General features: G+C 41.3%; 2 protein-coding genes and 1 long non-coding RNA gene across 3 annotated transcripts; 1 reads left to right on the top strand and 2 right to left on the bottom strand.

Annotated features, from left to right (window-relative positions):
* Positions 1-532: 532 nt before the first annotated feature.
* Positions 533-19,982, bottom strand: ZBTB11 (zinc finger and BTB domain containing 11). The gene is made up of 11 exons (XM_069785601.1): positions 19,147-19,982; positions 16,514-16,749; positions 15,611-15,842; positions 13,618-14,435; positions 11,126-11,305; positions 10,395-10,631; positions 9,861-10,005; positions 8,655-8,772; positions 5,892-6,050; positions 5,226-5,401; positions 533-3,846 (listed from the first exon to the last, which is right to left on the bottom strand). Exons 1-11 carry the CDS (start codon positions 19,454-19,456, stop codon positions 3,320-3,322), a joined length of 3,138 nt encoding a protein of 1,045 aa, XP_069641702.1. The 5' UTR covers positions 19,457-19,982; the 3' UTR covers positions 533-3,319.
* On the top strand, positions 19,305-22,192 carry LOC138685709 (uncharacterized). Its single transcript, XR_011325101.1, has 2 exons — positions 19,305-19,435; positions 20,221-22,192. It is a non-coding gene; the product is annotated as an uncharacterized lncRNA (long non-coding RNA).
* Positions 22,193-22,976: 784 nt separating this feature from the next.
* On the bottom strand, positions 22,977-26,959 carry RPL24 (ribosomal protein L24). The gene is made up of 6 exons (XM_069785604.1): positions 26,840-26,959; positions 26,640-26,715; positions 25,307-25,417; positions 24,130-24,266; positions 23,662-23,725; positions 22,977-23,107 (listed from the first exon to the last, which is right to left on the bottom strand). Exons 1-6 carry the CDS (start codon positions 26,842-26,844, stop codon positions 23,027-23,029), a joined length of 474 nt encoding a protein of 157 aa, XP_069641705.1. The 5' UTR covers positions 26,845-26,959; the 3' UTR covers positions 22,977-23,026.
* Positions 26,960-26,993: the final 34 nt, after the last annotated feature.

Below are 26,993 nucleotides of genomic sequence, written 5' to 3'. Positions count from 1 at the left end.
AATGGAAAAGTACAGGATGCCCTTCGTTCCCAAAGCAGGAGGCAGCTGTACAGCTCATCCTTCAGCCAGGAGAGTGACGCTGGAGGACAACCCCTGCTCAAATATTTGTCCCAGAGCAGCGGCCAAGACAGAAGTGCTGTATGGTGCTTGCTTCAGGGTGGCAGTGTTGTACAGAAATCCAAGTCAAGAGAAATTGCACCTGAAACAAACTAAAATGGTTACAGCTGGGTATCAGGGTGGCTGAGTGCATGCCTCCTCCACCAAGAGGTCTTGCAGCCAAAGTGAGTTCAGTATAAATACACACTGTGTTTTGTTAGCTTTGTCCTCTTGTATTGCCATATTCTGACACAATTTAGGAGGGCAGTGGGTTTCCTTTCCTCATACAAGTTAATTTTTTGAGCCTTAAGCAAAAATTAAAAACCATTCACATCAGACATCTTATCTATCTATGGAAGGTGAAATACTGAGGGGGGATAAATAATTCTGCAACACTTTTTTACCCCAATAAAAGAAAAGTTGCTTGAAAGAATAATTCATGGCAAAGCTCAGTTTATTTAATGACAGAAATAATCATAACTTTATACATCTAACACTAAATAAAAACAGCAGAATGTACAAATCAAATTCATTATGTACAAGAAGTTACTAGGAATACTTTATAAACGGACACTTCTCATTAACTTTATTTTTAAAAAAATCAAATTAAATTAGTATCAACTGCATAGTTGCAGTCTGACTTCAAACAGATTGCAGAAGGGTAGTGAACATCTTAAATTAAGAGCTGAAGCCTAAAGAAAAACATAAGGCAACTTCACACATACGGGAACAGCAAAGCTAAGAGTGACACTCCCTACTTACCTCATGCCGTTCTGAAAAGGTAAGGCACAGTATGTTAGGAAGGGGGTGCCACAACATTCAGCTTTGATGTTCCTGGCTGAGTCTTGTTTAGGAAACAACCTTTTGTAATTTTTTGTTTGTTTGTTTTTAAATGGCAGGCCATCAAGTCAGTTAAAGCATTTTTACAGTGGGTAACAATGCTCCGAAATTCAGATTGACTTCTGCTTCTTCTGTAAGTTGGGCAAATAAATAAGTGCACCAAAGATTAAACTAAGGTGCTGGTAATATTCTTTCTGTAAGGTAACACACTAAATATACAAATAATGTTTTAGCACTATTTACAGCTATTTTTCCTTGAACATTTCCTCACTTTAGTAATACATAATTATTTGTAAGATACAAACACTGAAGTAAATTTTAAAGTTTACCTAGCACTCTTTTAAATCTTTTTCCATTGCAATGGCAGTATTTTAATTTTAAGCAGGATGGCTATCTCCAGATTCTTGACCATACAAAAATTCAAGACTTACAGCTAGCAATATTTTTTTTTTAAATTATTCATCTTAGTTTTACTCCATTTGGTGATTAGAAAAGAATACAATTGTAAAGAGCTGCAGAATGTATAAATAACTACATTACTTCTCTGTGGGAAGACCTTGACCTTTGAAATAGTCATCTACAGATTAATTTGGATCCAAGGCAGGAACTCAAACTACATATTGCTTAAAAAATTTTCAACAACTGCTTATCTACATGCTTGCAAAGTATAAAAAAAAGAACAGTCCATTCTGTAGCTTGGTAGACAGATACTCAGTTAAGTAAGATGAAAGGTAGAAATACTAATTCAAATGAGGTGGTTAATTTCTCACAGGGTTTGCTTAAACTTTGTTCAGTGGATCCGTTTCATAGGTAGCACAGAGTTACATGCATGTAACTTTATGAAGTTTACCCTGCAATATTACAGGCTTCTGGCTCCTTGGGTATCTTGCTGCTGTCAAAGTTGGGAAATGTTTGATAATACTATAGACTGAGAACAATTTAAAGAATACAGTTCTGATTGTTCATGTGCATAGCACATTCAGTTACCTTGACAGACATGCTTCTTGCTTAAAAAAACACCCAAGGAAAGAACAGTGGAAGAACCCACACCTCGTACAGATTAAGCAGTGCACCGTTTGTGGTATTAAATCGGGGACCTTTAAACTTGGGCCAAGCGTGGCTGTGATTCATGCTTACTCACAGGAACACCTAGTAAGAATTCTTCCATCTATGTGGTGTAACACCTGGTAATTAGTTTGCCCTAGAAGCATTTTCCTACTGCAGCAGTAGTAAGGTCTTCTGGAGACTCTAGTAATTTTGAGACAAATTTAATTTTTACCCCATACTATGATTTTCATAGTTCTCTATCCTGATATTGCTATGTGTCCCATTTGGGAATTAGCAGGGCTCCTCCTTTCAACATAATACAAGACAAGATAGGTTTGTTAACTAGCGGGACTTCGTCAGTATATTTATATTCCAAGAAGCGTGCCATTACACCTTTTTCATTTGAGATTTTCTACATCAAGTGTAATGCAAAATTAGAAACATCCATCATTAGGTTGCCTGCTTTGGATACATACAACAATGCAGGCAATATCTTCCTTTATGCAACCAAACATTAAATGAAACATGGTTGTGCATAGAGGCTGAAGTGTAAGCTCCTTGCTTACAAATAAAAAGCAGTTTACTTCTTTAGGTAATCTCCCTGCAGTGGGCTGTCCTCTGGTCAACTTAAATTCACAATCCATCTCAGAGAACCACTTCCTCTGACTTCAGTGGACCCCCGCCCATCATCTGTAAAACATTATACAGCATTTTGCTGAACCCTGGACCTGCCATCCACCAACCTGGAATTTAAATAACTTCTTCAGACCCGGGATTCACTAAGTGCTGATGGTGCATCTAAGCAAAGAAAAAAGCCTGAGATTTTTTGTGTGTCACATGAAGCATATGCTGCATGAAGCATTCTAACATCCCCTTGTCTTCGGGAGTAAACAGGCAGAATCCAATACAGGTAATTTGCTTACAAAGTTGATGAAATGCACACAGAAACAAAAGTTAAAAAATGCTACCAATAGCTGTGCATTTCTATTTTTTAGTGCAGCGTCTTTATATTTTTTTTCCTTTTTGTTTTTTAAAAGTTACAGCATGATACTTACTCCATGACACAGAAAACATTATTATTCCAAATTTTTTTTTTTTTTTTTTTTTTACAGTTATGGCCAGTGCAGAAATCTTTGCCTTCAAAGCCTTGGCCCACACTGAAGCATCTTAACTTTTTCCCTCTAATGCATGGTGCAGTATTTCGTCACCAAGACATTCAGTACTGGGGATTAACTGTTTGAAAACAGGCATCACCGTAAGCCTCAGATACCCAGTTAAATACTTTGCTCTCACAGATCATAAGACCTCACCCTTCTTGCTCTCTCATATACGATATTCATTCTGTCTTTGTAACATGGGCCACTTCTACTTCTACAGTTTCAATGGCCTGTGTCACTTCAGCCATTTTCTGTCCTTGCTGTTGAGCCAATACATAATTTACCACCTGCATGATGCTTTGGTCAGAAAGAGTAGAGACTGACGTACATTCCTCAGTAGCTGCAACTGCTTCGATGGCTTCAAGCGTCTCTCCTGTCACTACCACAGTCTCAATCTCACCACCACCAACGCTAATCTCAGTTTCTTGTTCCTGCATGTCTGCTGCTACAATGCTGATGGCATGCTCCACCTGTGTCCCCTGGTTATGAAACTGAAGAGTATCTTTTTCCAGCATAATTTTGCAGGGTACGTAGTCCCTATGAAACTTGGTCATGTGCTTCCGTAGCGTCCGGGCATCTATGTAAGCTTCATTGCAAACTGGACAGACATACGGTCGTTCTCCAGTATGCGTCCTCACGTGACGCTTCAATGAACGTGCATCAGCCCAGGCTACTCCGCAAGTTAGACATTCAAATGGCTTCACACCTGTTCTCAAAGGGAAAGCAAGGAAAAGATGACCGTCGGTGTTTGTAAATATGCATGAGCAATGATGAGAAGTGACTGGGAGAACAACAGTATGAAAGAACAAAAGAAATACTGTAACTTTTTCCAGGTAAGAAAGAGATCTTGTTTACCATTTCTGCACTACAATATAATGCAAGCATAATACATTCAATGGTAAGATTTTTCACAAGTGCTCTGCCCAATCTAACATTTTGCTTTTAAATTTTTTTTCTTTTCAAAATCCCTTTTAATGCAGTTTCTCCCCCATTTTAAGTGCATACCGCTTAATAAAATTCTAATTATTTTTTGCCAGTGATGCCTTTCTGAAACCATTTTTTTCTTCATAGAATTTGTCACTTACACTTCTAGTCACCCTTTGTTTCTGTAAATCCTTCTATACACCTCTCATCAAACCAGCACTTGCTCTAGTTCGCTTGTAACGCCATCTACTGCTTTTTCCCTCCTCCTCCACACCACGTATGTTCAAATACCGCACCTGATGTTTGTATAATCTTATTCTCCCTTATAACATCTGAGTTCTGTGGTCTGTAGTATCTAATGGAGCATGTGGGTGGCAACAAACACTGTTTCAGTACTGGCTTTTCCTCTGTAACAGTTACTGTAGATATAGGCTAGATACCTATTACAGGATACTTTCTCTGTTTAGAAACAAACACAAAACCTCTATTTCAGTAGTTAGACAGCTATTAGATTTGCTCTTTAAAAGGAGACATGCTTCAAAAAAGTGATTTTTACTCTAAGATAGAAGTATATATAGACTTTCACCACAGCTGGAACATCCAAATACTCAAAAATCAGTATCATACTTCACATCTAAAGTAAAAATGCACATACTTTCTAAAAAAACCTATAAAATGTTTTCATATTTTCCCCAAACATCATATAGTTTAGTGTTTGTTATAAATCAAGAAGCTGACCAATTTACAACAGTGGTCCTTTTTTTAAATTCAGGCCAATCACTCTCCTGTTTGAAGAATATTTTGTTAACTGTGTGCACCTTTCAAACTAGAAAATGTTTTACTACCTCCAGTTCTTTGCCAGATACACATCTTCTAATCATTTCCAAAAAAAGTTCCTTTTCCATTAAAGTTCTGAGAAGGATAAGTTGTCACTGTCCCTATGTGTGACTGCAGGTTTGGGAAGATCCAAACAGCCACTTCTGGGAATCACTGGAAGCAAGTTAACAAACCAGGACTAGCATAAAACTAACCAGAGGATCTGCAAGAACTTCTGTGTGTCTTGCAACACAGGACATACACAGACTCAAAGAAACAATTGCCCTTTTCTCCGTAATATTTTTAGGGGTTGAAGGATGTCATGACTACTTGTTTTCCACATACCTTCATGATTGTTCATGTGCCTCCTATACTCCCGGAGTTGTGTGAATTTTCTTCCACAATGCTCACAAACTCGTTCCAGATTTTGTTTTGCTCTTCCTTTTTTACCATGTGTGGCTTTCTTTACATGTCTTCTGTACAAAGCTTTCTCATAAAATTCTTTACCACATATATTACACCTAAAATGCGTTAAGTGAGAAATCTATTGAAATCATTATTCTATGCTTATGTTATGCTTTTTAAACCAAGATGCTCTTTAATTATAATAGGCAAAGTTTAATGGCAATACCGTCTCATATGACAAATAATTCCATTATTAGAAATAATATTGTTAGACTGAGCTACATTTTCTCTTATTCACAGCCACATATCTTCCACTTACTGTTCTAGAGAAGTGAGATTACATACATACAAAGCATTTCTAACTTCATTAATTACATTTATCCTCTTACAACTTCATATGTAGTAGTTCCAGGATTGTGCCAGCAGGTTAACAGTTGGACCACACTATTGAAGTTATCCATCCATTCTCAAGTAGTCAAGACCCCAGTCAACATCTATCAATCAGTACTTTAACAACGGACTAGGCAGTTCCTTGTTGACTGCTGCGGGTCGGTATAAGCTCATACTGATTAGTACGTTTCAGTTCTTAAATGAATTTCCTCTTACCTATAAGGGTCTGTGACAGAATGAGACTTTACATGAGAATACCAGTCTTTCTTCCAACTGTAACATTTTCCACAGAACTGACATTGAAATGGCTTCACACCTAAGTGTTTATTCATATGCTGCCGAAGATCTCGAGCTTCATAGAAACTCTTTTCACACCTGTAACAATGAAAGTTTTAGCATCCCATATAAGAAAGATCTTGGTGATCCTGATTTCAAAGGCACTGGAACCCTCTTCAATAGCAACTGAAGACTTTGAGAAGACACCACCTATAGCGTCATCAATATCTATATAAAGCACGATCCCTTTACAAACTAGGGAAAATTAAAAGGAACAGCAGCTTATCTGAAAGTCTGGAATATAACTTGAGGACCTCTAAAACACTTTTGTCTGTTATGGGTAACTATATTTCTTCTGTTATTTTTAGTGTGAATAATCCAAGGCAAACCGACTGGAAGACATCAGAAATTTGTATTATACTGTGTGAATTTATGAGGATATTAACAGTTTCTTCCCTTAACCAAAGAGGATTAGTTATTGATACAAAGATAATCGGGACTTGCTGTTTGTAATGCTCAAATGTATTTTTTTAGAAATTAAAAACCAAATTCAGAATCCTACAAGAAAGCACCTGAAAGTAGCGATACTCATTCTTTAGCTTGCTGTTTGTATATACCTAAACCCAGGCAAATTCCTAGTTTTCCTCCATTTATATCTTACCATAGTATGACTATACAGAAATACAAATTGCTAGCTCCCCTTAGTATGACAACTACAGAGGTCAGTCTAATCAAAGACATGCTTTCTCCCTTTGAAAGGAATTCTGCTCTTCAGACAACTTTGCCTGATCATCTGCATCTCTTCCTCATGTAAGATCATATATCTGTATGACTCAAGAAAGGACAGAGGCAGAGAAATGCCAGCAAGCAAAGGTGGAGGATTCACCTTCTACAGCTGATCAACCTCTGGAATGAGGGAATCTCAAAATTCCCAACTTCCAGTGGAATCTGAAAAGAAAAAAGCTTCTATACAGGAACAAAACTTTTAATATTACATTTCCTGAAGAACGGGCATTCTGCAGACGAAAAAAGACTTCTTTGCTTTTGCGGGGGGAGGGTGAAAAGGGGGGCGGGGGGGGGAAGGTGATGGTTCCTGAGCCACCCAAACAACCTCCTCCTCCTAGGCTGGAAAAACTTACAGCTCCAGTTCAAATGGGGCTCTCAGGGATGCTGGGTTTACAGATCCACATCAAAAAGCATCACAAAGACCCCTGAGGATCTTGAATGGGGTTGGCACTTGGTGCTCTCCCCTCAAGGACTGCATATTTGGAAAAGCCATTAGAGAAGTAAAAAACTCAAGCAACCACAACCGCCACCCTCTGACACTCTCATGCACTACTGCAATTTAATCAAATACCTACTGCACTGGAAAACTTCCATGAACATTTTAGGAAAGTAACTCATGTTCAGCTTTGTTCGACTGGGCCAGAAGCTCAAACTCAAGCCTGGCAGGGAGACTTGCATACCAAGCCACCAAACTAGAAAACTGAAGTCTGGTTATTGCTTAGTGAAGCTCTCTAAACCATTTGTGACAACATGAATTACATTCTTAGTAGAGATCTTCACTGTAGTAGAAACAAGGACTGTGTCTGTTTTGAAATAGTTGGAGAATCAAAGTATCTTTTCTGTCAAGGTAATCTTTTGTATCTATGACTGTACTGCCTGGAGTAAAAAATTTTTATTTTTTAAAATATATTTCTCCTTCAAAACCAAAATTGCCTTCCCTAGCATGTTTCATTAAAACAGTTCTGTCCCTGTTGTGGGACCTAGTAACTCCATTCTTTGTATTTCTAAGATGGATATTTTTAGCATTACAAAGCACTAAATAAAAACATTGCTGACAGAATTAAAGTGAGTTTTAAGCAGTTAGAAAATATAATTTTTGCCAGCATGCAGCAGCACTACCAGAGATACTTTACACAATACTTTAGATTAAAGCTTTCTTTAAAACCATGAGTTGCATACAGGCAATCATATCAATTGTACAACCCCTCTTAACACCCAAGAGAGTTTTCCAGAGACCTAACTGACAGTTTGGAAATTAAGCACCATTTGTGCTTTTGCAGGTCACTTGAAAGGTTCTCCTACAGCCTGCTTGATCACAGAAAAAGTATGCATGTTTTGCTAATGCACTAGGAGACATGCTCTTTCCAGTTACAGAGTTTCTGCTAAACTAGAGTCCAAAATGCAAAGATATTTGAGTGGTCATTTAAGTTTTATAATCAAGTTAACTGCAATATTCAGTAAGTCTTAATTTATGAGGTTCCTGCAGAGCTGTTTGCTAAACACAGTGTGTACTGCAGCGCACAAGTACATGACATCATAGACCATATAGGAAATTTTCATATTAAACTGAAATCGACTATCACAGTAAAAAAGGGCAAGAACAGGCTGAAGGCCCTTTGCCTCTGACAAGCTTACCACTCTATCTGTCCTACAAGGGAGCTTTAAAACCACATAGCTACAAGTGCAAACACATTCATTAAAAAAACAACTGTATGAAACTAGAGGTAGGTAACAGTTAAAAAACAAGCTTTTGCTCTCCAATGCATGTATTAACAAAAGTGCATTTTTCACTTTTATGCTTTAAAAGTCTTATTCCAAGCCAGTGAACAGCTTTACGCTGCAACAAGGAGCTGCTTTTAATCTTTACAATTACTAAGATCATTGCTGTTAAGAAAAAAAGCCCACCAAACAACTTACTGAGTACACTGATATCCACGAACTTCAGGCTTTGGCTGGTGCTTCTTTATGTGTTTACTGAGTCCTGATGCCCTATGGAAAGATTTTCCACAGATGGAGCAAAGATACTTGGATTCTCCTGACAAAACCAAAACAAAACATGTTACAAAGCCAGGCCTCCATATCTCTGGAGTGCTTTGTGAAAGTGTTTTTTTCTTCTCATATAATTTATCTTAAGTAATTAGAGCAGTGCTACAAAGAGAAATTGGTTTAATTACACACAGATAGAATTAAGTGTATTTTGTGTATGTGCCAATGTAATAATGCACAGAGTGCAGAGTAGCAACACTTTAAACATTGCAGCTACTAATCAGTCATTAAATGTGAACAGCCTGAAAAATTGCCTCCTTGTGTGAAAAAAACCAAAACAATTGCCTGTGTTCATATAATATGCAACTTCTCCAGAAATGCAGCATTGCTTACAGATGACTTACATCTTGAATTTGTGGAACACCACCTTAAAATAAAAGTTTTCCACTCCAATTCACCAATTTAGGAGTGCTGAGTACTAATATAAATTCCTTCATTTCTGGAACAAATTGTCTTAACAGAAACAGTCTCTTACTTTTGAATCCACCCAACTCGAGAGACAAGAAACACAGACAATTTCAACACATTACAATTTGAAAACTCTTCTTGTATTCAATTATTATATTTTCTTGTATTAAATTATTATATTGTCATCTTTCACATGCTAAGATCTTTCAAGATACCAGGTTTTATGAATTTTCAGTATTAGTACAGCAAGTCTTGTAAAACATATATGGAGATTTAACTTAGAGATTTAACTTAGCATGTTTTCCTCTGAAAAGACAGGCTGGAAGTGCAAGTGCTCCAGAACATTCCAGCCTGTTACCCATCTTTGTTGAATTGACATGATACAGGCATAAATACATACATAAAAACAGAGGAACTGACCAACCATGGTTCCCTGTTCTTATATAGTACGTTTGCATAGTAACATTAAGCTATGGTAAAATAAGCCCAGAAAATAAACGTAAAATGACTACTTACCTCTATGTCAGTGCTTGACCAGTGGAAGAAAAAGGAGAAACTACTATTTATTTATTTTTGTAAACAGTTCCTTTGACACTGAAGAACAATGTTAAAGTTCAGCAGCATACAATAGCCAAAGAAAGTAAAAGGATACTCTTTCTCATAACTTACCTGTATGAATGCTCATGTGTTCCTGAAGACTTCTTTTTGTGACAAAAGACTTCTCACACAAGTCACACTTGAACTGTTTCTGTACTTCATGGAGAGCTAAGTGCATTTTTAATCCATGCTTATACGTAAAGGTCTTTCCACAAACCTAAAAAAAACCATAACTAGTGGAATAGGACAAATAAAACTAATTACGTAATAGGTGTTCAACTTCAAACAAAACAAGATCTCCTGTATTTCTAGGGAACCAGGATGGCCAAGCCTGTGATTTCCCACCAGTGGCAGAACTGGTCTGTTAAAAAAGAATACTCAAGGGAAAACACTTCTTCTAGACACAGGAACATGAACTTTCATGATTCAACTTCATTCTAGTTTTCTCAGTCTTGGACTACAAGAATTTTCATCAGGAACGTTACAGTAGTTTTCCCCATTCTTAAGTGACCTAAATTAAACTAAATTTTACGACAGAGTGTCAATACTAAAATATCAAGAAAACATTACTAATTTGATTACAGAGTAAAATGGCTTTCTCTTTACCTTGCATGCATGTGGTTTTACACCTGTATGTTTGAGCATATGTATTCTAAGAGAATAGAGCTTAGGTAGAGTTCTCCCACATATATCGCATATAAATTCCCGTTTAGTTCTCCCTTTCGCCGAAGACACGCCTGTCTTTTCTACACTAGCAGCTGCAGTGTTCACTTCAGTCTTCCGAGTGTGCCGGACAAGATGGGCTCGCAGGGAGGCACCATACTGGAATTCTTTTTTACACAACTAGGAAAGAAAATATTACAACTTTATTTTGCATTTAATACTCAAAAATCATTTCAAAAAAAGGTAATCCAAGGTTTAAAGTATAGTAATATGATTAGCTAGGTCTATAACCTGACTCCAGTAGGCATTTTAACTCAGGTTAATTAATAGTTGTAAATTTTGAATTTTATGGCTACTGACAGAAGCGTATCCCAATGAGGCTAAGTTCCAGGCTAATCTAAACACAGATGCAAATTTACTAGTAAGCTTAAAAGTAAAGTCCACGCCAGCACTGTCTTGAACAGCAAGCATACTCCCGTGTCACATGGTGCTGTCAGGCCATGTGGCTGCACCACATTTTACCCCACCTCAGCCAGATCAGGGCTGCATCTGCCTCTGAAATCCATGAAGAAAATAAATATATATACGAAAAAAGGCAAAAAAAAGAATTACTGTCATTGCTGAATGACTTTTCATAAAGAGGGAGGTTTACAGACAAAAACCCCACAACTTACTGGGCATTTATAATCTTTAGATCTTTCATGTTTCAGTGTGTGCATTATAAGTGCATAGCGCCGCTGGAACACCATTCCACACTCAGTGCATTTGTGCTGAGCTTCTACTTCATTATTTTCTGTGGTATCTCTTCTGGGCTGTTTCATTTTTTTCCCTCTTTGTACCAGCTTCATGGCAACCTAAGTTGGAAAAACATAACCCTTGAATGAACTTTACTACACTGCATTTCATACTTCCTCTGCAAGTTAGTACTAAAAGCTGATGTTTCTGTGTGTTACTGTAACACCACCTAATTTTGCTCAGTTTACTTTGCTGCTAGAAAGTTACCCCCTTTCAGTTCACTGCAAAACTACAGATCTCATGGTGGGTGAAAAACTGGTCTCATTTTAAAACCATAAACTGATTATAATTATAGGCAGACAATGACTTACCAGTTCAGAGGCAACTAACTATTCAACTCTGAGTAACTGCCTAAGTGAGAGCTAAGGGATAGTTACAAAGGAACCATAAAGTACTGCCAGTCACAATTTCTATCAAATGTTTCCAACCCTTTCCTAAACTCCAACTTCCCTTTCAGTATTTACACTTGCTTTACTACAAGTCATCAGATTAAAAAAAAGTGGCCCAACTAATTTTTACCAGCCAGCAAAAACTGAGTTATTAATTAACCAGTAAAAAAAACTTACAGTATTTAAACAAAGTTCTTTCTGGTTAAAAGCGTTCCAGCTTTACTAGTGGTTTTTTTGTTAGGCAGTATTGGCAGTGCTATCTGGAGCTGATAATCTTGTTTTCCTTTGTAGAAACTTGCTGTCAAACGCTTTAAAAGCCAAATAGCAAGTGAGCAGTACAATGCATCCCCACTACTTCTTCTTGTTCTCTCAACAAGTGAGGTATCAGTTTTTGAAAACATACTAGCCCTTCCATGTTTCTCAAGAACAAACTGAAACTCAGCACAGGGACAATATTTTCTTTTTTAATTTTGCTGTTGCTCTGAAAATTTATGCAAACTTGGCTAAACTGTGAAGCCACAAAAATAATTTCGTTCAGTAGATGATTAGTAAGAGCTTGGAAAATAATCCGTTCATACAAAGCATGCTTCATCTCCAACATCTCCATGCCAACTCCAATTACTGTAATTCAAAAGTCAGCAGCATTTTTCCTGCAACCTCTTTTTCCTGTTATTCTTCCAGCATCAAAACCGGGAACTCAGGAAGGAGTGTCTCCTTCCCAATGCTTACAAGATATCCAGCGCCATGGGGAGGTGGGGGCAGGAATGCATGAAACAAAAATGCTAAAAGCTACGAAATGAGTTAGGAAAGCAAAAACCTATTCCTGAATCCAATTCTGAGAAATCATCTAAACCAATTTCTGTATTCCATAGGTGGCCACTGTCTGTAGACCTCATCTGTCAAGGGGCCACATTTAAAAACTGCAAAATAAGTTAACAGGAGCTCTTCCCAAAGGTAGATAGATATTCCCCCTCCCAAAACAGAACAAAAACTTGTCATTCTCCAACCATCATAAATAGGTTGCTCAAATATTTTGATTGTTCTAGTTTTAACATCTTGGCTTTAAGGTGTCCATCTGTTAAAGGAGACTAACACTACGATTTCTATCTACCAGGGTGTTGTAATGATAACAATTTATCCCCCTGTGCACGGGACTGGTGGCTCTAGTATGTAGACATCTCACAGAACACCTCTGGAAATTAACAGTTCTTTGTAATATTCAGCCAATGTGAAATGAGTAAGACAAAGCGTACTCTATCACAAAAATGAATGTGTTAATGCTCAGCGACATGAATGCCAGCTATCCACAGGCACTAAAAGAGGAAACATTCCTGATGGGGAAAGAGTAAGACGACTGTTTTATGTAAAAAAAACCAAAACCAAAAAAAACCTAGTTCAATTACTAAACATTTAATATGTCCGTGTGCTAGAGTTCTTAATACCAGTGCTCTTTGAATCTTTCTTTTTTAAACTGACCCCCTCTGAAAGTAGCAGGACTGCATTATTGTGACTTATGACTATGTTTTAAGATCTACATAGGATGTCAAATTTGTCATCTCCAATGCTCTGTTTTCAAGCCTTACCAAATGTAGGGTCTCACTTCTCTAATAGATAAATACATTTGTCTATGACTGACATACACACATGCTAGTTAAGAATTAAATTCCCAGATCATTAAGAATTTTAGGGAGAAGATACACCTTCTGTCCAACCATAAGAAGCTGTGAGAAGATACTCAAGCTGGGCTAAGGTCACTGAGCATTGTAAAGATCTTCAACATGGAAGCAATTTTGACGCCAATGGTTTGGGGTTTTTTGCACAACTGTCACATCTTAGAAGTTACTTTTGTTTGCAGTAACGTTAATCGCTCAAAAAAGAAAAACATTTGCCAGATAGTGCTTGGAATCGGGAAACAGTCTTTTCAGATTGGTCTCGAAACACTGGACGATTACTGACAACAGGCCTAAAGACAGATAGAATACCTGCTGAATTGCAGATTTAGGATTTGTCTTTCTATTTTGCAGTTTTTTTTCAATTCCTTTATGTAATCTGATATATCCCCCTTCACTAACAGAACGCTGGCGAAGCTTGCTTTTGTAAGTATCATCTTGGCTGGAAGCTAAACTTTCGGATTGTGAAACTGGAATGCTCTGTTCTTTATTTTGCCTGCCACGTTTTTGCTTGAGTATTTCTGAGGAGTCTTCAGAAGCAGTGTCCACATTTGCTTTTCCACTTTCATTTTGATCTGTCTCAATTTCCGTTTGACTTTCTGTGTCCATGGCTTCCACAGCTGATGGCTCAACCTTTATGACAGACACAGTGCTATCTGAAACGCTCTCCGGCAGCTGCATCTTGACGTAATTTTCAGTTGTTTCACACTGCTCCACAGGCTTCGAAAGATGATCATCCGGAGTGGCCTCCGCAGGCTCTGGGGGCAGGAATTCAGGCTGGGGTGCTGCTGCCTCCTCTGTCCCAGCAGAAGAAGGAGCTCCATTCACAGCTACTGGCACTTCATTGGCTGCGAGCTCAGGTTGCTCAGCACCGTCCATGGGCTGCGTCCCAACTTCAGTCTGCTCTGGCAAATTCTGTGTTGACTCTACTGTTTGAATATCTCCCTTTTGGTACACTGTAATTTGTTTCTCTTCCATCTGTTTGTGCACATTTTCACAGATTTCAAGGACTTCTGACATGAAGAGATGCCGGGCAAGCATGGCCACTTCTGCCATACTACAGAAGTCAAAAGTTAATTCTGAAGTATAAGCAAATTCCAACAGAGGTAGGAAACTGGACTTGCAGAACCCTACCAGGAATAAAACAAGAGATTAGAGCAAACACTGATGACCCTGAATTACACCAAAATATCCACGATGGATACAACAGTTCACCTTTGATATGGTTAAGTCTGAAATTTAGAACGAAACACACTTGCAAGTAACATTGAAGCCCCTCCACTGGGACTCAATTAATTGTCATTTACGTAAAAGCATCCTCCTTGTGTATTTTCTATGTGGAAGTAAGCTCTGACAACTTTTCCATTAAGTACGTAGAACTGAGGTAGTTTCACAATAAAATTCTCTAGAAGAATGTTTCAAGATGCTGGGAAAGCCACAATATTTCTGGAACAGATTAACCCTAATTTAACCAAAGTCTTTCTGGACCTGCTACATTCGGAAAGTAGTCAGGACTTAAGTAACAACTGCTGTGGCAGAAAAATAAGACAAGATAGTGGCTAATGAAAAAAATAAAGCTATGGATATATAGATAGAAATGCTTAAAAATAAGCATTTGGTATTATTTTCCACAGTTCTGTAAATCATAAATCAAATACTTAATTTGGGGGACCTTCTGGACCATCATACTAGAAATCTACTGTTCATGCATGTCTATTCTTCATGCAGAGACAGACACAGTTAAGAAACTAATGAGAAAGCAACGCACTAGGCATATGTTCTGTACAGTATCCTTCATCACTACAAAGCTATTTTTAGAACGTTTATTTTAGGATCGTCTCCTATCTTCAGGGTACCAGAAGGTTTGAGAAATAAGCAGAAGCATGTATAATAGCATTTCACAGACATAAGAAACAATTTAGTATTTGTTCGTTAAACAGCTCTCTGACAAGCTAGTCAACATCCCCTCTTGATGTATTCAAGCATTTGATTATGTTCCCTTTTTTAATGTTTGTGACTAATACAAGGAGAAAATACACCTAAGCAAGGTAAAAATCAATCCAAAGCTTCTCAGAAATTTTAAGATGAAATCCCATAGTCCATTCAATATGGAAGATCAGATTATGCAAAACCAGAGCGATCACTTTAGCATTAAAATCCACACAAAATATTTTTAGATTAAAAGAGATAAAAAAGCAAGATAAAATATTTGGTTGTCTTGAACACTCAAAAAAGACTGAATCAAATACTGTACACCTTACTTAGGATATTATGACTTCTACCTTTGAAACCCACAACAATTCACCTGACAGATCCACTACAGCTTCATGACTAGAGACAGCTCCCTTTTCAATGAAGAGCTCTCGGAAGTACTCGCTGTTGGCTGCCAAGACAGATTTGTGAGCTTTGTACTCCTCTCCTTCAATCAGCAGAGTCACATCACAGAACTGATTGGAAAGCCTCTGCTGATTCAGTTGGTTTAAGACTGACAGACAATGTTTGGAAGATGACTGCTTCACAAGGCCCTTACTGTCAACCTGTCATAAACAACATTATGAGAACTTCATTACATTTAGACTGTGCCTTTTTAAGCATTCACACTGAAACACAGAAAAGGATTATTTTCTGCAACCATACAATCAGTTCAAGCCTGTATAAGATACAGCTTAACTTTACTATTGTTTTCTTTCTTTAAATGCGTCAAGTTTCACCCTCCCTCCAAACATAGTTAAAACAGACAACTGGAAAAATGGGAAGACACAGATATTTGAACAGTTCTTTGACCATATTTTTCAATACTACAGTCTGAAATCGTTTCTAGATTCAAAAGCCTTCACATGCATATGAGCCCCCAGTTACCAGCAAGAATTTTATATCTAAATATAGCATCATTTATTAAGGAACAGATATAGATTCTATGAGAACCTTGTATGTGATGCTTTACTACTTATACTTTTACCATTCATTTTCCCTTCAGTCTTATATGCATAAATAGGAGTCACGGTGACTTGATTTTCCAAAGATGACATACTATAATTAATTTCATGTCATATACACCAGCAACCCATTTCCACATATTGAATATCTCTGGCAAAATTTATGTCATCTTATTATTACAAGAGTACCACAACAATGGAAAATAAGTACGTGACTAAGAATGCATTAACAAACACCTTAAATACATTCAGATGTAAACAATGGTACTTACAAATACAAGCTCATGCTTCGCTATTGGCTTCTTCTTCACAGGCTTTGGGGATGCAGCTGGGATTGATGCCGTATTACTCAATTCATCATCTGTTTCATTACTGTCTTCATGAGATTTTGCATCCAGTCCTAGTTCCTCCAGCATTTCAGAAGGGTCTGACAGAGATCTAGAGCGATCTAGCTTTTGCTGGCACTTGGTGCATTCTTTAATGTAATCTTTAACCTGCTTAAGAATACCTAAGAAAAATTAATGGAGCTTAATTAGGCTCCTAATCTTCATTCAATTTACCTTAAACACATAATTAAATATGTAGGCAATTAGCAAAACAATATTACACACATACTGACAAAAATGAAGTCAGTCACCTACACTTCCCTTCTCTGACTTCCTTTTACCCGTTCTGCTTCTCTCACACCATCGTATGATATTGTATGTCACTACTGTAATGCACAGTTAATTTGAGATACAACATTTAGAATATCACTATATCAAGCAGACCCTCCTAGAAAGATTTTTAAGGCTAGAAAAAATATTGGTATTTATACATTCACCCTAAGAATCCCAAGACAATGAAAATGTAACCTAATCCTACATTTAGCCCACACAAGTGGATCTCAGCTTTTCCTTACTGAACAGGACAAGAATTGGAAGGCTCACCTAAGGGCTTTTGCAAAATTGGGACCAGCTGTGTTAGATGCAATGATCCTGATATGTTTTATTAGTAACAATTTAAATCAATTGCTTAAGATTTGGGGGTTTTAAGAAATTGATTTCCTACCAGCACTTTAACCAGTGTAACTGAATAATTTTAGATACTCAATAGTTCCCAAGCTCAGGGTCCTCTTCTAGGTACCAAGGCATTTTCAGTGTATGGCTTTCAACCCACATTAATTTTCTTCACTAGGACAATATAAAAGCATACGTAACAACAGCCGTGTCTCTCTAGTTCAAAATCTAGCACAGCTCAAAACTTGGCTGACATAGGCTTGCGCTTCTCACGCCTTTTCAGAGCATGAGATGCACCATCATTACATGCATATCTCTGGAAGGATCAGGAAAACACAGACTTCAGGCAACCCAAGACATTCCAACCCAAGACATTCGTGCCTATTCCAAACGTTTTTACATTTCCTTGATTTCACCTAAAACCAGGGCTAGTTCTCAGAACAGAAGGTCTCTTATCTTCAAACCACATACCTAACACCCTTCCTGGCCACTGGGCCATACTCCAGCCCATTGCTTCCCAGCTACAGAACAGACAGACACAACAGACTGGCACCCATCTCAGGATGGTGACTGGGTTAAAGCTGCTGTCCACTAGCAGCAGAAGAGTATTCTAATGGCAGGGGAAACCAATGCTTCGAAGGAGACAAAGATAAGAAACATAACGCGTGAACTGAAAGCAGGGCACGAATTTTAGTATTCTCAGTGCAAGAGAAATAAGAGAACATAGGTTGTGCAAATAAAGGTAACCAATAAGGTCAAAAGATGCAGAATACAGAATGCCTCTTTTGACAAACAGAAGAAATACTGAGGTCCACGAAGGAAGTTTCCAGCATAGGATGACAGTAGATGCTAGAACAGTCGAATATTGGGCAGACGATGAGAACCCAGATAAAGGCAAGGAGACCACCATCCAGAATAGGTATAGCAACTTTGAGACACCAAATCATTTTTCACATCTAAGATCTTCAAGTCAATGAGATCTGGACTGGAAGGGTGGGCTGCAGCTAGAGCAAAAAGCCTCCAAATTAAGATAGGGAAAACTAAAGCTGAAATGACAGCCTTGCTGACTGATGGATGAAAAAAGCAGAAGAGAAGCAGTACAAACAGAAACTGGGCCCTGGGCAGCAGAAAAGCAGGATATTTGTTTAACTGCTACATCAGCCTAAAAGCAGAATACCAAATCCAAAGGGAATGCAGATACCAAGTCATTGGCTCAGCCAAATTAAGGCCCTGACTGGGAATTATTGATGTTCATACGCTACTGTTTCTAACAGCTATGACATTACTCAGGACCCAACTGAGAATTAGTTTGGCCTTTTCAGCTTCTCATTGGAAGAAAGAGACAAACGTAACAACGAGTGCAAGGACTACGAATCTTCACTGGCAGCTCTACTACTTAAACGTGAACACCATCCACACGCTAGCTGGAAGCAGTGTTCTGAGGTTAAAAGCTGAACTAGGTCACACGGAATGGATTATCGCCCTATACAGAGCGTCCAAGTTGAGAAATCGCTACCTTAAGCGGGCTGTATGCAACACTTGAATGGGGACAGTCACGCTCTGGGTTTCCATACGTTCGAAGCACCACTACTGAATGCGAAGCCACAGGACAATTTGCTGACCACGGTGTAACTCGCACAGCGAAGCCTGCCTCTCGAGGAGCGACCCACAGTCGCAGCCCACAGGCTCTGCGCTTTGAGACGGAGCGTCGAAAGGCACCCGTCAGTCAGTACGCGACAGTCCCCTCCTGCCTTCTCCAGGGAGCCATCCTCCTCACAGACCCGAGCCGCCCGCCCTGCGCCGCAGGGGCCGTAACCCGGCCTCCGCCAGCTGCCTCCCCCCGCTCTCCCCTCCCGGCGGGGCTTCTCCCTCTCACCGGCCGCCCCCCCCGGCCCTCCTCGGCTCACCTCGCCACCAGTACTTCTGCGAGAGCCCCTGCCAGGTCTGCAGGCGGGTGCGGTGGGCGCCGTCGGGCGCCAGGTGGGCGGCGCGGATGAGGCGGGCGCGGCGCTCGGCCTGCAGCACCACCTCGAGCTCGGCGAAGCGCTGCTGGTCCCGCTGCCGCCGCTGGTAGTAGAGGGTGCCGCCGCGCACCACGTAGCAGGCGGCCGCTTTGCGGATCTTGCGCTTGGCGTTGCCCTCCGTTCCCGGCGCGTAGGGCTCCCGCTCGTTGGTCAGGTAGCGCAGGATGGCCAGGTAGCTCTCCTCGCTGGACATGGCGCGGCTGGGAGAGAGGGGGAAGAGGAAGACGGCGGGGAAGGGGGGTGCGCACACGAAGGGGCGGCCTCCGCGCCCTCAGAGCCACGCCGGGCTTCCCCCCTCGCCGCCGGGCAAGGGCACGGCGCTGGGCACGCCGCTGTCGGAGGGGGAGGCGGGTCAGGCTTTCGCCCCCGGGGCGGAGGCGGCTGCGGGGCAGCGTCTCCGCGCGGGACGGGGCCCGCCCGGGCCGGTCACACGCGGCGGGCCCGTGGTGGGGAGAGGCGCCCCGGCCCTCGCCGGGGGGCCCGGGGGGGCTACGGAGGCGCCTCCCGGGGCAGGGAGAGCATGCGCTGCCGAGGGAAGGAGGACGGGAGGCTCCCGGGCCTCCGCCGGCCCCTCGCCCAGGCGCGGGGAGGCCGGAGAGCGGCGGCCCGCGGGTCCGGCGGGAGCCAGGCCCGGGGGGGGAACTGGAGTTTCGCAGCCAGCGGCGGCGGGTGGGAGGGAGAAGCTCGGGCAGCAGCAGCGACGGAAAGACAAAATGGCTGCTGCACAAGAGGAAGTGAGGTCAGAAGCCCGCGCGCATGGGAGGGGGCGGGGAAGGGGCGTGCGCTCAGGGAAGGCGCAGCTCGTAGGGGGAACAAGGCCGCCATCTTGGGACCGGGCAATGGACGGGCCGGGCGGAAGGCTGGGGGCGGCCATCTTAGAGCCGGGCGAAGGCTGCGAGGGCGGGCAGGGCCGCGACGCCGGAAGCAGGGAACGCTCGTAAATAAATGCTTTTATAGCCCTAGCTCCCAAACGAGCGGGCTCCACTTCAAACTTGCGTCAGGAGTAGGAGCTACGAGAAAATTAGAATCGCGATTTCACGGTGCAGCGTGAGCGCACCGATCAGGAGCAGCACAGCCGGCGACAGCCGCACCAGCGCGGGCGGGGCGGCACGGCGGCTAGGTCTCGGTGCAGAGCGTGCTCTGTTTTGTTTGTGAAAGGAAAGAAGGAAAGTCTTTTGAACGTCAACTGCTGGTCTTCCTCGTCCGAGTTCTGAGCGGATTTTTACACCCGTAGCAGAGACGCGAGCCGCAGGATGCCGGTGCCCAGGCAGGAGCGTAGCCAGGAGCTTCCCCCGTGCACAGGACTTGCAAGAAGGGCCTCTGGAGTACTCTGATCCCCCCAAATACAAAGGTACTGACTGGACGGAGCGAGTCCGAGTCCGGCAGAAGGCTGCAAAGATGGTCAGGGATCAGAGCACGAGGGACGAGCCGAGGCTGAGAGCCGGGCTTTTTCAGCCTTGAAAAGAGAAGGCTTTGTGAGGACCTTGCTGCTGTCCACAGCTACCTCACCAGAGGAGCCAGAGAAGACGGAGGAAAACTCGTCAGAGTTGCATAGCAAAGAGGCAGCAGGCACAGGTTAGAGCACAAGAAATTCTAGTTGTATATTAAGGATTTTTATTTTTTTTTTTAAACCATGGTGGTTGTCAAATACTCAAACACATTGTCCTAAGAGATTGTGGAACCTCTGTCTTTGGAGTTGTTCTTGACTCACCTGAGCAACCTGATCTAAATAGACATGCTTTGAGGAAGGGGTTGAACTAGATGACCTGTGGAGGTCTTTTTCAACCTAAATTATTCTGTGGGTCTATGATAATTTTAAGTATTCAATTTTTCATGATAAATATTTAATAGAGGATCAATTACATTGCATTAGGTAAACACAAGGACTTTAATTTATTAATTTCTGTTAATTTATTGCATTGTATCTCTGTTTGAGCTGAATAATGTGCAGTTATACCAGGTTAACACTCTGCTCTGAACAGCCTGCCTCACTCAGTTGAAGCATAGCTTGAGAGGAGTAACCTGATGGGCTATTATTCTTTACTCCCACCACATCAGTCAGAACTCATGAATAAACAGCAAGGAAGAGTAGTCTTAAAGCATTTCTGTGCACCTCTGCAGTAACACCAGGCAGCCAAAGCCTGCAAACTTCAAAGCATTAACAAATGCTGACTTACTAATTAGTCATATCTGACAAACAATTCCTAGATACCATTAATGCTATTTCAAGCAGATTGTTTGTGAAAGCTCATCTTCACATTCAGTTTTTTAGCTGAAAACTTTCACAAGCACGCATGCAGTCTACCATGTGCTTTTATACACAACACTGATATAATCAGGATTTTACATAGTTGTCACTAGCATAGCTAACTTTCAGTGGTGTTCTCAGCCTTCAGTTTTAAACGATTAAGAATTCCTTTCCCTAAAACAGCAAGCAGTTTTCCTTCCCCTCTTTTCTGGTCCAGTTTCTGGCTCCTTCACTTTCAAGTGTGTTAACCAGTTTAAAAGCTTTCCATTTATTTCTAAACATGAGTAGCTCCTATACCTTTTTTAACAGCAAACAGCATAATTGTTTGGAAGATAATGGTGCAAATTCTGCTAATGCAATCAAGCTAGACCTATTTTAAATGGGTTGTAACCTTCATCCAGACCTGTATATTTTATTAATAAACCCAAAACAAAGTATGATACAACTCAAAATATAACCCATAACCCAAATTGCCCATTACACTCACTGTGGTTTTGAGGCCCAAAAGAACTGCAGGAAGCAAAACTACGAAAAGACAGCTTGCTTCCTAGTGTAGTAAGATAACAAAGCAAGCCCTCAAAGCTAACAGGCATTAACTTGTGGCATCAATAAATTGAGAAGTAGCTGATCCAGAAAATAGAGAAGGTTTGTCTTCTCCTATGCTTCCAGTACGTCAGAGGACATTGCTTTGCAAAGTCCATCAAAACTACAGCAACGTTTGGGCACCCTGTCTACATAGTGTAATTACTAAAGTAGACAGATACATACTTCACATGAAGAATTTAACAAATGGCCACTACCTCTCAGGGTGGGAGGGTGAGGAATTACTAAGGGAACCTCTACCTGCATTCTGGAAGTTAAATATCCATCTAAATGGGCTTGAAGTAAGCGTATACCATCAGCTGCATTTGAAGCTCATTCAACATTCACAGCCATCCTTTTCCTGACAGCAGCTTCCAGCAATCCATCGTTTTGTTACTTCCTGACCCAGGAGCTGCATGTGAACCTTTGCGCTTAACAGCCACGTGGTCCATGAAACCATCCATTCCCTTTTTTCAATCTATTGCTCCTTTGATCGTCTACAACATCTTGCTACACGCGTTCCACAACACAAGCAGCACATTAGCTTAAGTCACAGATGGTACTGCTTCACACCCTCTTTAGTTTGTATCTCTGAGCTTAGAAACCTCTTTTTATGCCATTTGTCATAGGTGCAGAATAAACTTGTACTTATGTGCTGTTTTGTCCTTCAGGCAAGAACAGCTCCTCAAACATCAGCTCCATCTTACCTGCCACCTGAGTCATTCATTAAAGTCTTATGAAAAGTATGCTAATACAGCAGATTGTCTTAGAAGCCAAGTGTTTTATGGCAAGATGTTTTTCAGTCTGCAAAACCAGACATGGTTATTTCACAAATTAATTCTCTTCAGTATATCTCACACAGTTGAAGAGAACATGGCACAAGTTATGAAAGTTAGTCCGATGTTTATTCAGCACGACTAACAGTTTAGCAAGTTAGCGCTTTCCACCAACACGGGGAGCAGAAACCTTGACTGGTTTCACAATCTTCTGCTTAGGTGCTGCCTTTGTAGGAGCCTGTAGAGAAATAACAAAGTATGAGCAAAGAGAAGCAATTTATCTGCAGTCCTGAAGGCATCCGTGTGTATTTAAGATTCTTGAAATTAGGCAACTTAGATCAGATCAGATTAGAATTGCAATGTATCAGATTAGAATTGTGTTAACAGGTGGTTACACACATACCACTGTAAGCCTACAACACGTATGATGCCAACATACGGTATTAATTCATAAGTAATAAGAAACAGATGCTAGCATTCATCAATATATTGTTACCAAGTTCCTAGATAGTGAAGATGTCACATCCAGGCAAGTTATTAGCTATCAAGAATCTCTGACATATGGTCAGAAAGTTGTTCTACTCTTATATTTATTTCTTCTGTTAAAAAGGTTCATTTTATTCAGCTGTTTGGGTATGTTTAACTTTAGCACTAAAGTTTGGTCAAGGTGCTTCCAGATCAAAAAAGATAAGCAAATGCTTCTTCCAAGCACAAATGGGGATTTCCAGTTAAGCACTGCAACAGAATGTTGTGTTACAATTTCATGATTTCTATCCACCTACTGCATCTTACCTTTGCAGCAGAAACAGCTGTTTTCTTGGTTGCTTGCTTAGCCTTCTTGGCTTCTTTTGCAGCCCTGTTAATTCACAGAAAAACAGTAACTGTTATCCATGTCTGCCATTCACTGTTTCTTTGTCTCAGCACTGTAAGAACTCCCTAAGATGAGGAAAGGAATGAATTATTTCAGGTTTATTCTCTGCATTCAGTACTTTCTAGGGAGACTACTACAGAGACAGCAGAACTGTGTGTGACAAAAGGGGTATTTTCACAAAGGGAGAGGGCAAGAAGAAATCCTCCTCTGCTGCTACTATCTCTTGCTGAGATTACTCAGTATTACCTCCAGTATACTGATTTAAAAAAAAAAACAACACAAAAAAGCTTATAAAACATGGAGGTCATCTAGAGTTTAAGCTCTTGTATGAAAAGCATTAATAATCTTTGAAAAGCCTGGGATAGCTCCACTTATCTCTGATTTCTCACCTAATAGCTTGTTCCCTCTGTGCCTTTCGTACTTCGGGCTTCTGATTTCGTTTAGCCATAATCTCAGCTAAAGATGCACCGGTGATAGCTCTCTGGAACTTAACAGCACGACGTGTGCGCTTCTTTTGTATCTCTTCCTAAAATGGCAGAAGATGAAGACAATTAGGATTGCAAGACATTAAATAAAAGGCTAAAGACAATTATAGAAACAAGCTGCTATTAAGACTGAAGCTATTATAAAACTGTATACAGAAGTAGAATTATACTCCCCACTTTGGAGATAACTGATTTCTTGATTTGCCAAAGCAGTTGAATAGCTAAATAAGAACAATGTATTCTCGTCTGCAAGGTATATAAAAAAAAATATTTTGGAAGAACGTCAGAAGTTCAGCCTTCTGTAACTCCCAGGAAAAAAAACGGGGGGGGGAGTGCTAAAGTCCTCTTTGATGGAATCTTCTGAAAGGAAGACACTTGCGACTTGTTTCAAGCGGGATCACGGTGCTGGGCAGCAGTGTAAGCCATCGAGGATCAACTTTCCTTCTTCAAACAAACTGGTAAAAACATTGACTTACAACACATATGTAAGCCTTTCTAAATGCTCTTTTGCTGTGCAAGTTTAAACAAGAGCACTGAAAATACCTCAAGCTACATGCTTTATTAGTTTATCTTTTTCATGCAATGACAACCACATAGGAAAGACCTCCTACTAAGTTACAGCCCAAAGTTTTCAAGAAGGGTACGTGAAAAGTTCCCCCACCCTTTAACCCCCAAATCAGCTCTCTATGCTATCACCATTCAGAAATTTTACAAGTCCAAACTTTTAGGGAGTCTGCATATTAAACAGCATTACCCACCTTCTCTAGAAACTAATTTTTTTAAACATACGCCATTCATACAATTGTTAAAATCTACTGTGCTTCTGAGTGGCCCCTCAAAGAAGTGACACAGTACAAATACAATGCTTTTGCTGAAGTGGTTACCTTTCAAACATAAAGCAGCATATAAACTCATGTAAATGCCCTTACATTTTCACCATTATTGCCCAGTCTTCATCCTGGTTGTACAGGTCATGCTTCTGCTGAACATCAGCATACTGAAATTACCTCTATTCTAACAGATCAGTGACCACACCTTTTGCTAGAGAACTTTAGAGCGCCATTAGTTGGTATATACTTACTGACTGTCCTTTCTTGTGTTTACGCCTATACAGAACAGTCCAGTTGATTTGACGGGGGTTTCTCTTGGAAAGGAATGCAGACTCACATTTTGCATTCAAGAACTGAAAAACCTGGGAAGGTAAAGTATTTTGTGTAAGCTTTGCTTCTTTGAAAGACATTATCACAGTTTACATTAACATATCAAGGAATTCCTCGATTCAGTGTTTTTCAACAGTGATGCTTTTGTATTTCTTTACACAGCTCTGTCAAATAAAAATTTTAGAAGATAATATAAAAAATTTAAAGTTTGGAATTTTGTTCCATTGATCAAACTGATCTCTTATGAGGCATTCCAAAGCAGCTCAATTTTTTTGAGGAAAGCTCACATTACCACTTGCATCCACTGCTGCACTGTACTCTAGGCACAGCAGGAATAGCCATTTCCAGCATCATACTTTTCAAGTGTCTGTCCTCAAGTAGCTATGCATTTCCTGTATGTGTAAGGGAGTCAAAACTTGGCCTAAGGAACACATGGACACCAACACTCCACCCAATTCCTTCTTGCATAGTTACACTAACTTTCTTGCCTAGAATAACAGGCAGAATTACCAGGCTGATTTGTTATTAGCTGTACAATTCAATTTGAAGTATACACTAATTCCCAGGAAAGCACCCGAGAATTCAACCAGTCTATTTACTCAATTGTCATTTCCCAGGAGATTCTGTACAGCAAGATGACTGTACTGGTATGTCCAAAACCCAAATCCTCCTTTTGTAGACATGAATACTGTATTTCTATTTATGACAGTCCTATCTGGGTGAGATATGGGAGCCTGAAAGGGCTCTCCTCCCTATTTTATGCCAATGATCTGCACCCAACTTATTTGCAAGTCCAGCAAGTCTCAGCATTAGATGCAGTATGTCCAAGTAGCATTTTTTACAGAACTGCGGTACTTTAGACCAGATACTTTAAGACAGCCTTCTCAAACCGCAACCTAAACCTGGCTCAAAATCCCAAGCTACGGCACGAGCACGGTTCTCCCGCGGACAGGGTCTGACGGCACTCACGACACCTGGACACGCCGACGGAGGCACAGCGGTGCTGTTCTCCTGCCGCTCCATACCAGCGATTCGGGCAGACGCTACAGCAACGCCACCGGCGGCCCCGGGCAGCGCCTCAAGTGCGAGGCCTTCGCTTCCCCCAGCACCGCGCCGGCCTCTCTCTCTCTCTCTCAGGCCTACCGTCCTCCCCCTTCTGCAGGGCCCGCTCCTGCTAGCCCCTGCTGCCCGGCACCGCGGCCGCCCCCTCCCCGCGGGGCTCGCCCTGGCCTCCCCGCCCGCCCCCGGCCTCACCTTGCCGTCGGTGCGGGCGTAGCGGCGCCCGTGGCCCGGGTAGATCTTGTACCCGCTGAAGCTGCACAGCTCGACCCTGCGCGGGAGAGAAGAGTTAGGGGACAGAGCGGGTTAGCGGAGGGGGAAGGCGCGGCCCTCCGGCGGCCTCCCCGCGGCGGATGGCCCCGGATGGGGCGGCGGGGAGCCGCCAAGGTTCTTACTTCATGATGGCGGCAGCTCCGAAGCGGGCGGCGGCCGGGCCGAAGAGGAAGAGAGGATGACGGGAAACGGCGTTCCGTGCGCCGCGCGCAGCACGCCGGGACGGCTCCCGCCGCGCAGGGCCTGACGGGAGGGGAGCGGGGAGGCAGCGCCGCC

Source organism: Haliaeetus albicilla, chromosome 6 (assembly GCF_947461875.1).
Source record: "Haliaeetus albicilla chromosome 6, bHalAlb1.1, whole genome shotgun sequence".
Taxonomy (NCBI): Eukaryota; Metazoa; Chordata; class Aves; order Accipitriformes; family Accipitridae; genus Haliaeetus; species Haliaeetus albicilla.
This window is presented reverse-complemented; position numbering and strand designations above follow the sequence as displayed.

Coding starts and splice junctions, on each gene's coding strand:
- RPL24 (XM_069785604.1), bottom strand. Junction 25,418..26,639: donor ACGCCCGCACCGACGGCAAG/GTGAGGCCGGGG, acceptor TTACCTTCCCAG/GTTTTTCAGTTCTTGAATGC. Junction 24,267..25,306: donor AACACAAGAAAGGACAGTCA/GTAAGTATATAC, acceptor CTGCCATTTTAG/GAAGAGATACAAAAGAAGCG.
- ZBTB11 (XM_069785601.1), bottom strand. CDS start 19,456: ATGTCCAGCGAGGAGAGCTACCTGGCCATCCTGCGCTACCTGACCAAC. Junction 16,750..19,146: donor GCAGAAGTACTGGTGGCGAG/GTGAGCCGAGGA, acceptor AATTTTTCTTAG/GTATTCTTAAGCAGGTTAAA. Junction 10,632..11,125: donor CTAAAGATTATAAATGCCCA/GTAAGTTGTGGG, acceptor TTTCTTTCCTAG/TTGTGTAAAAAAGAATTCCA.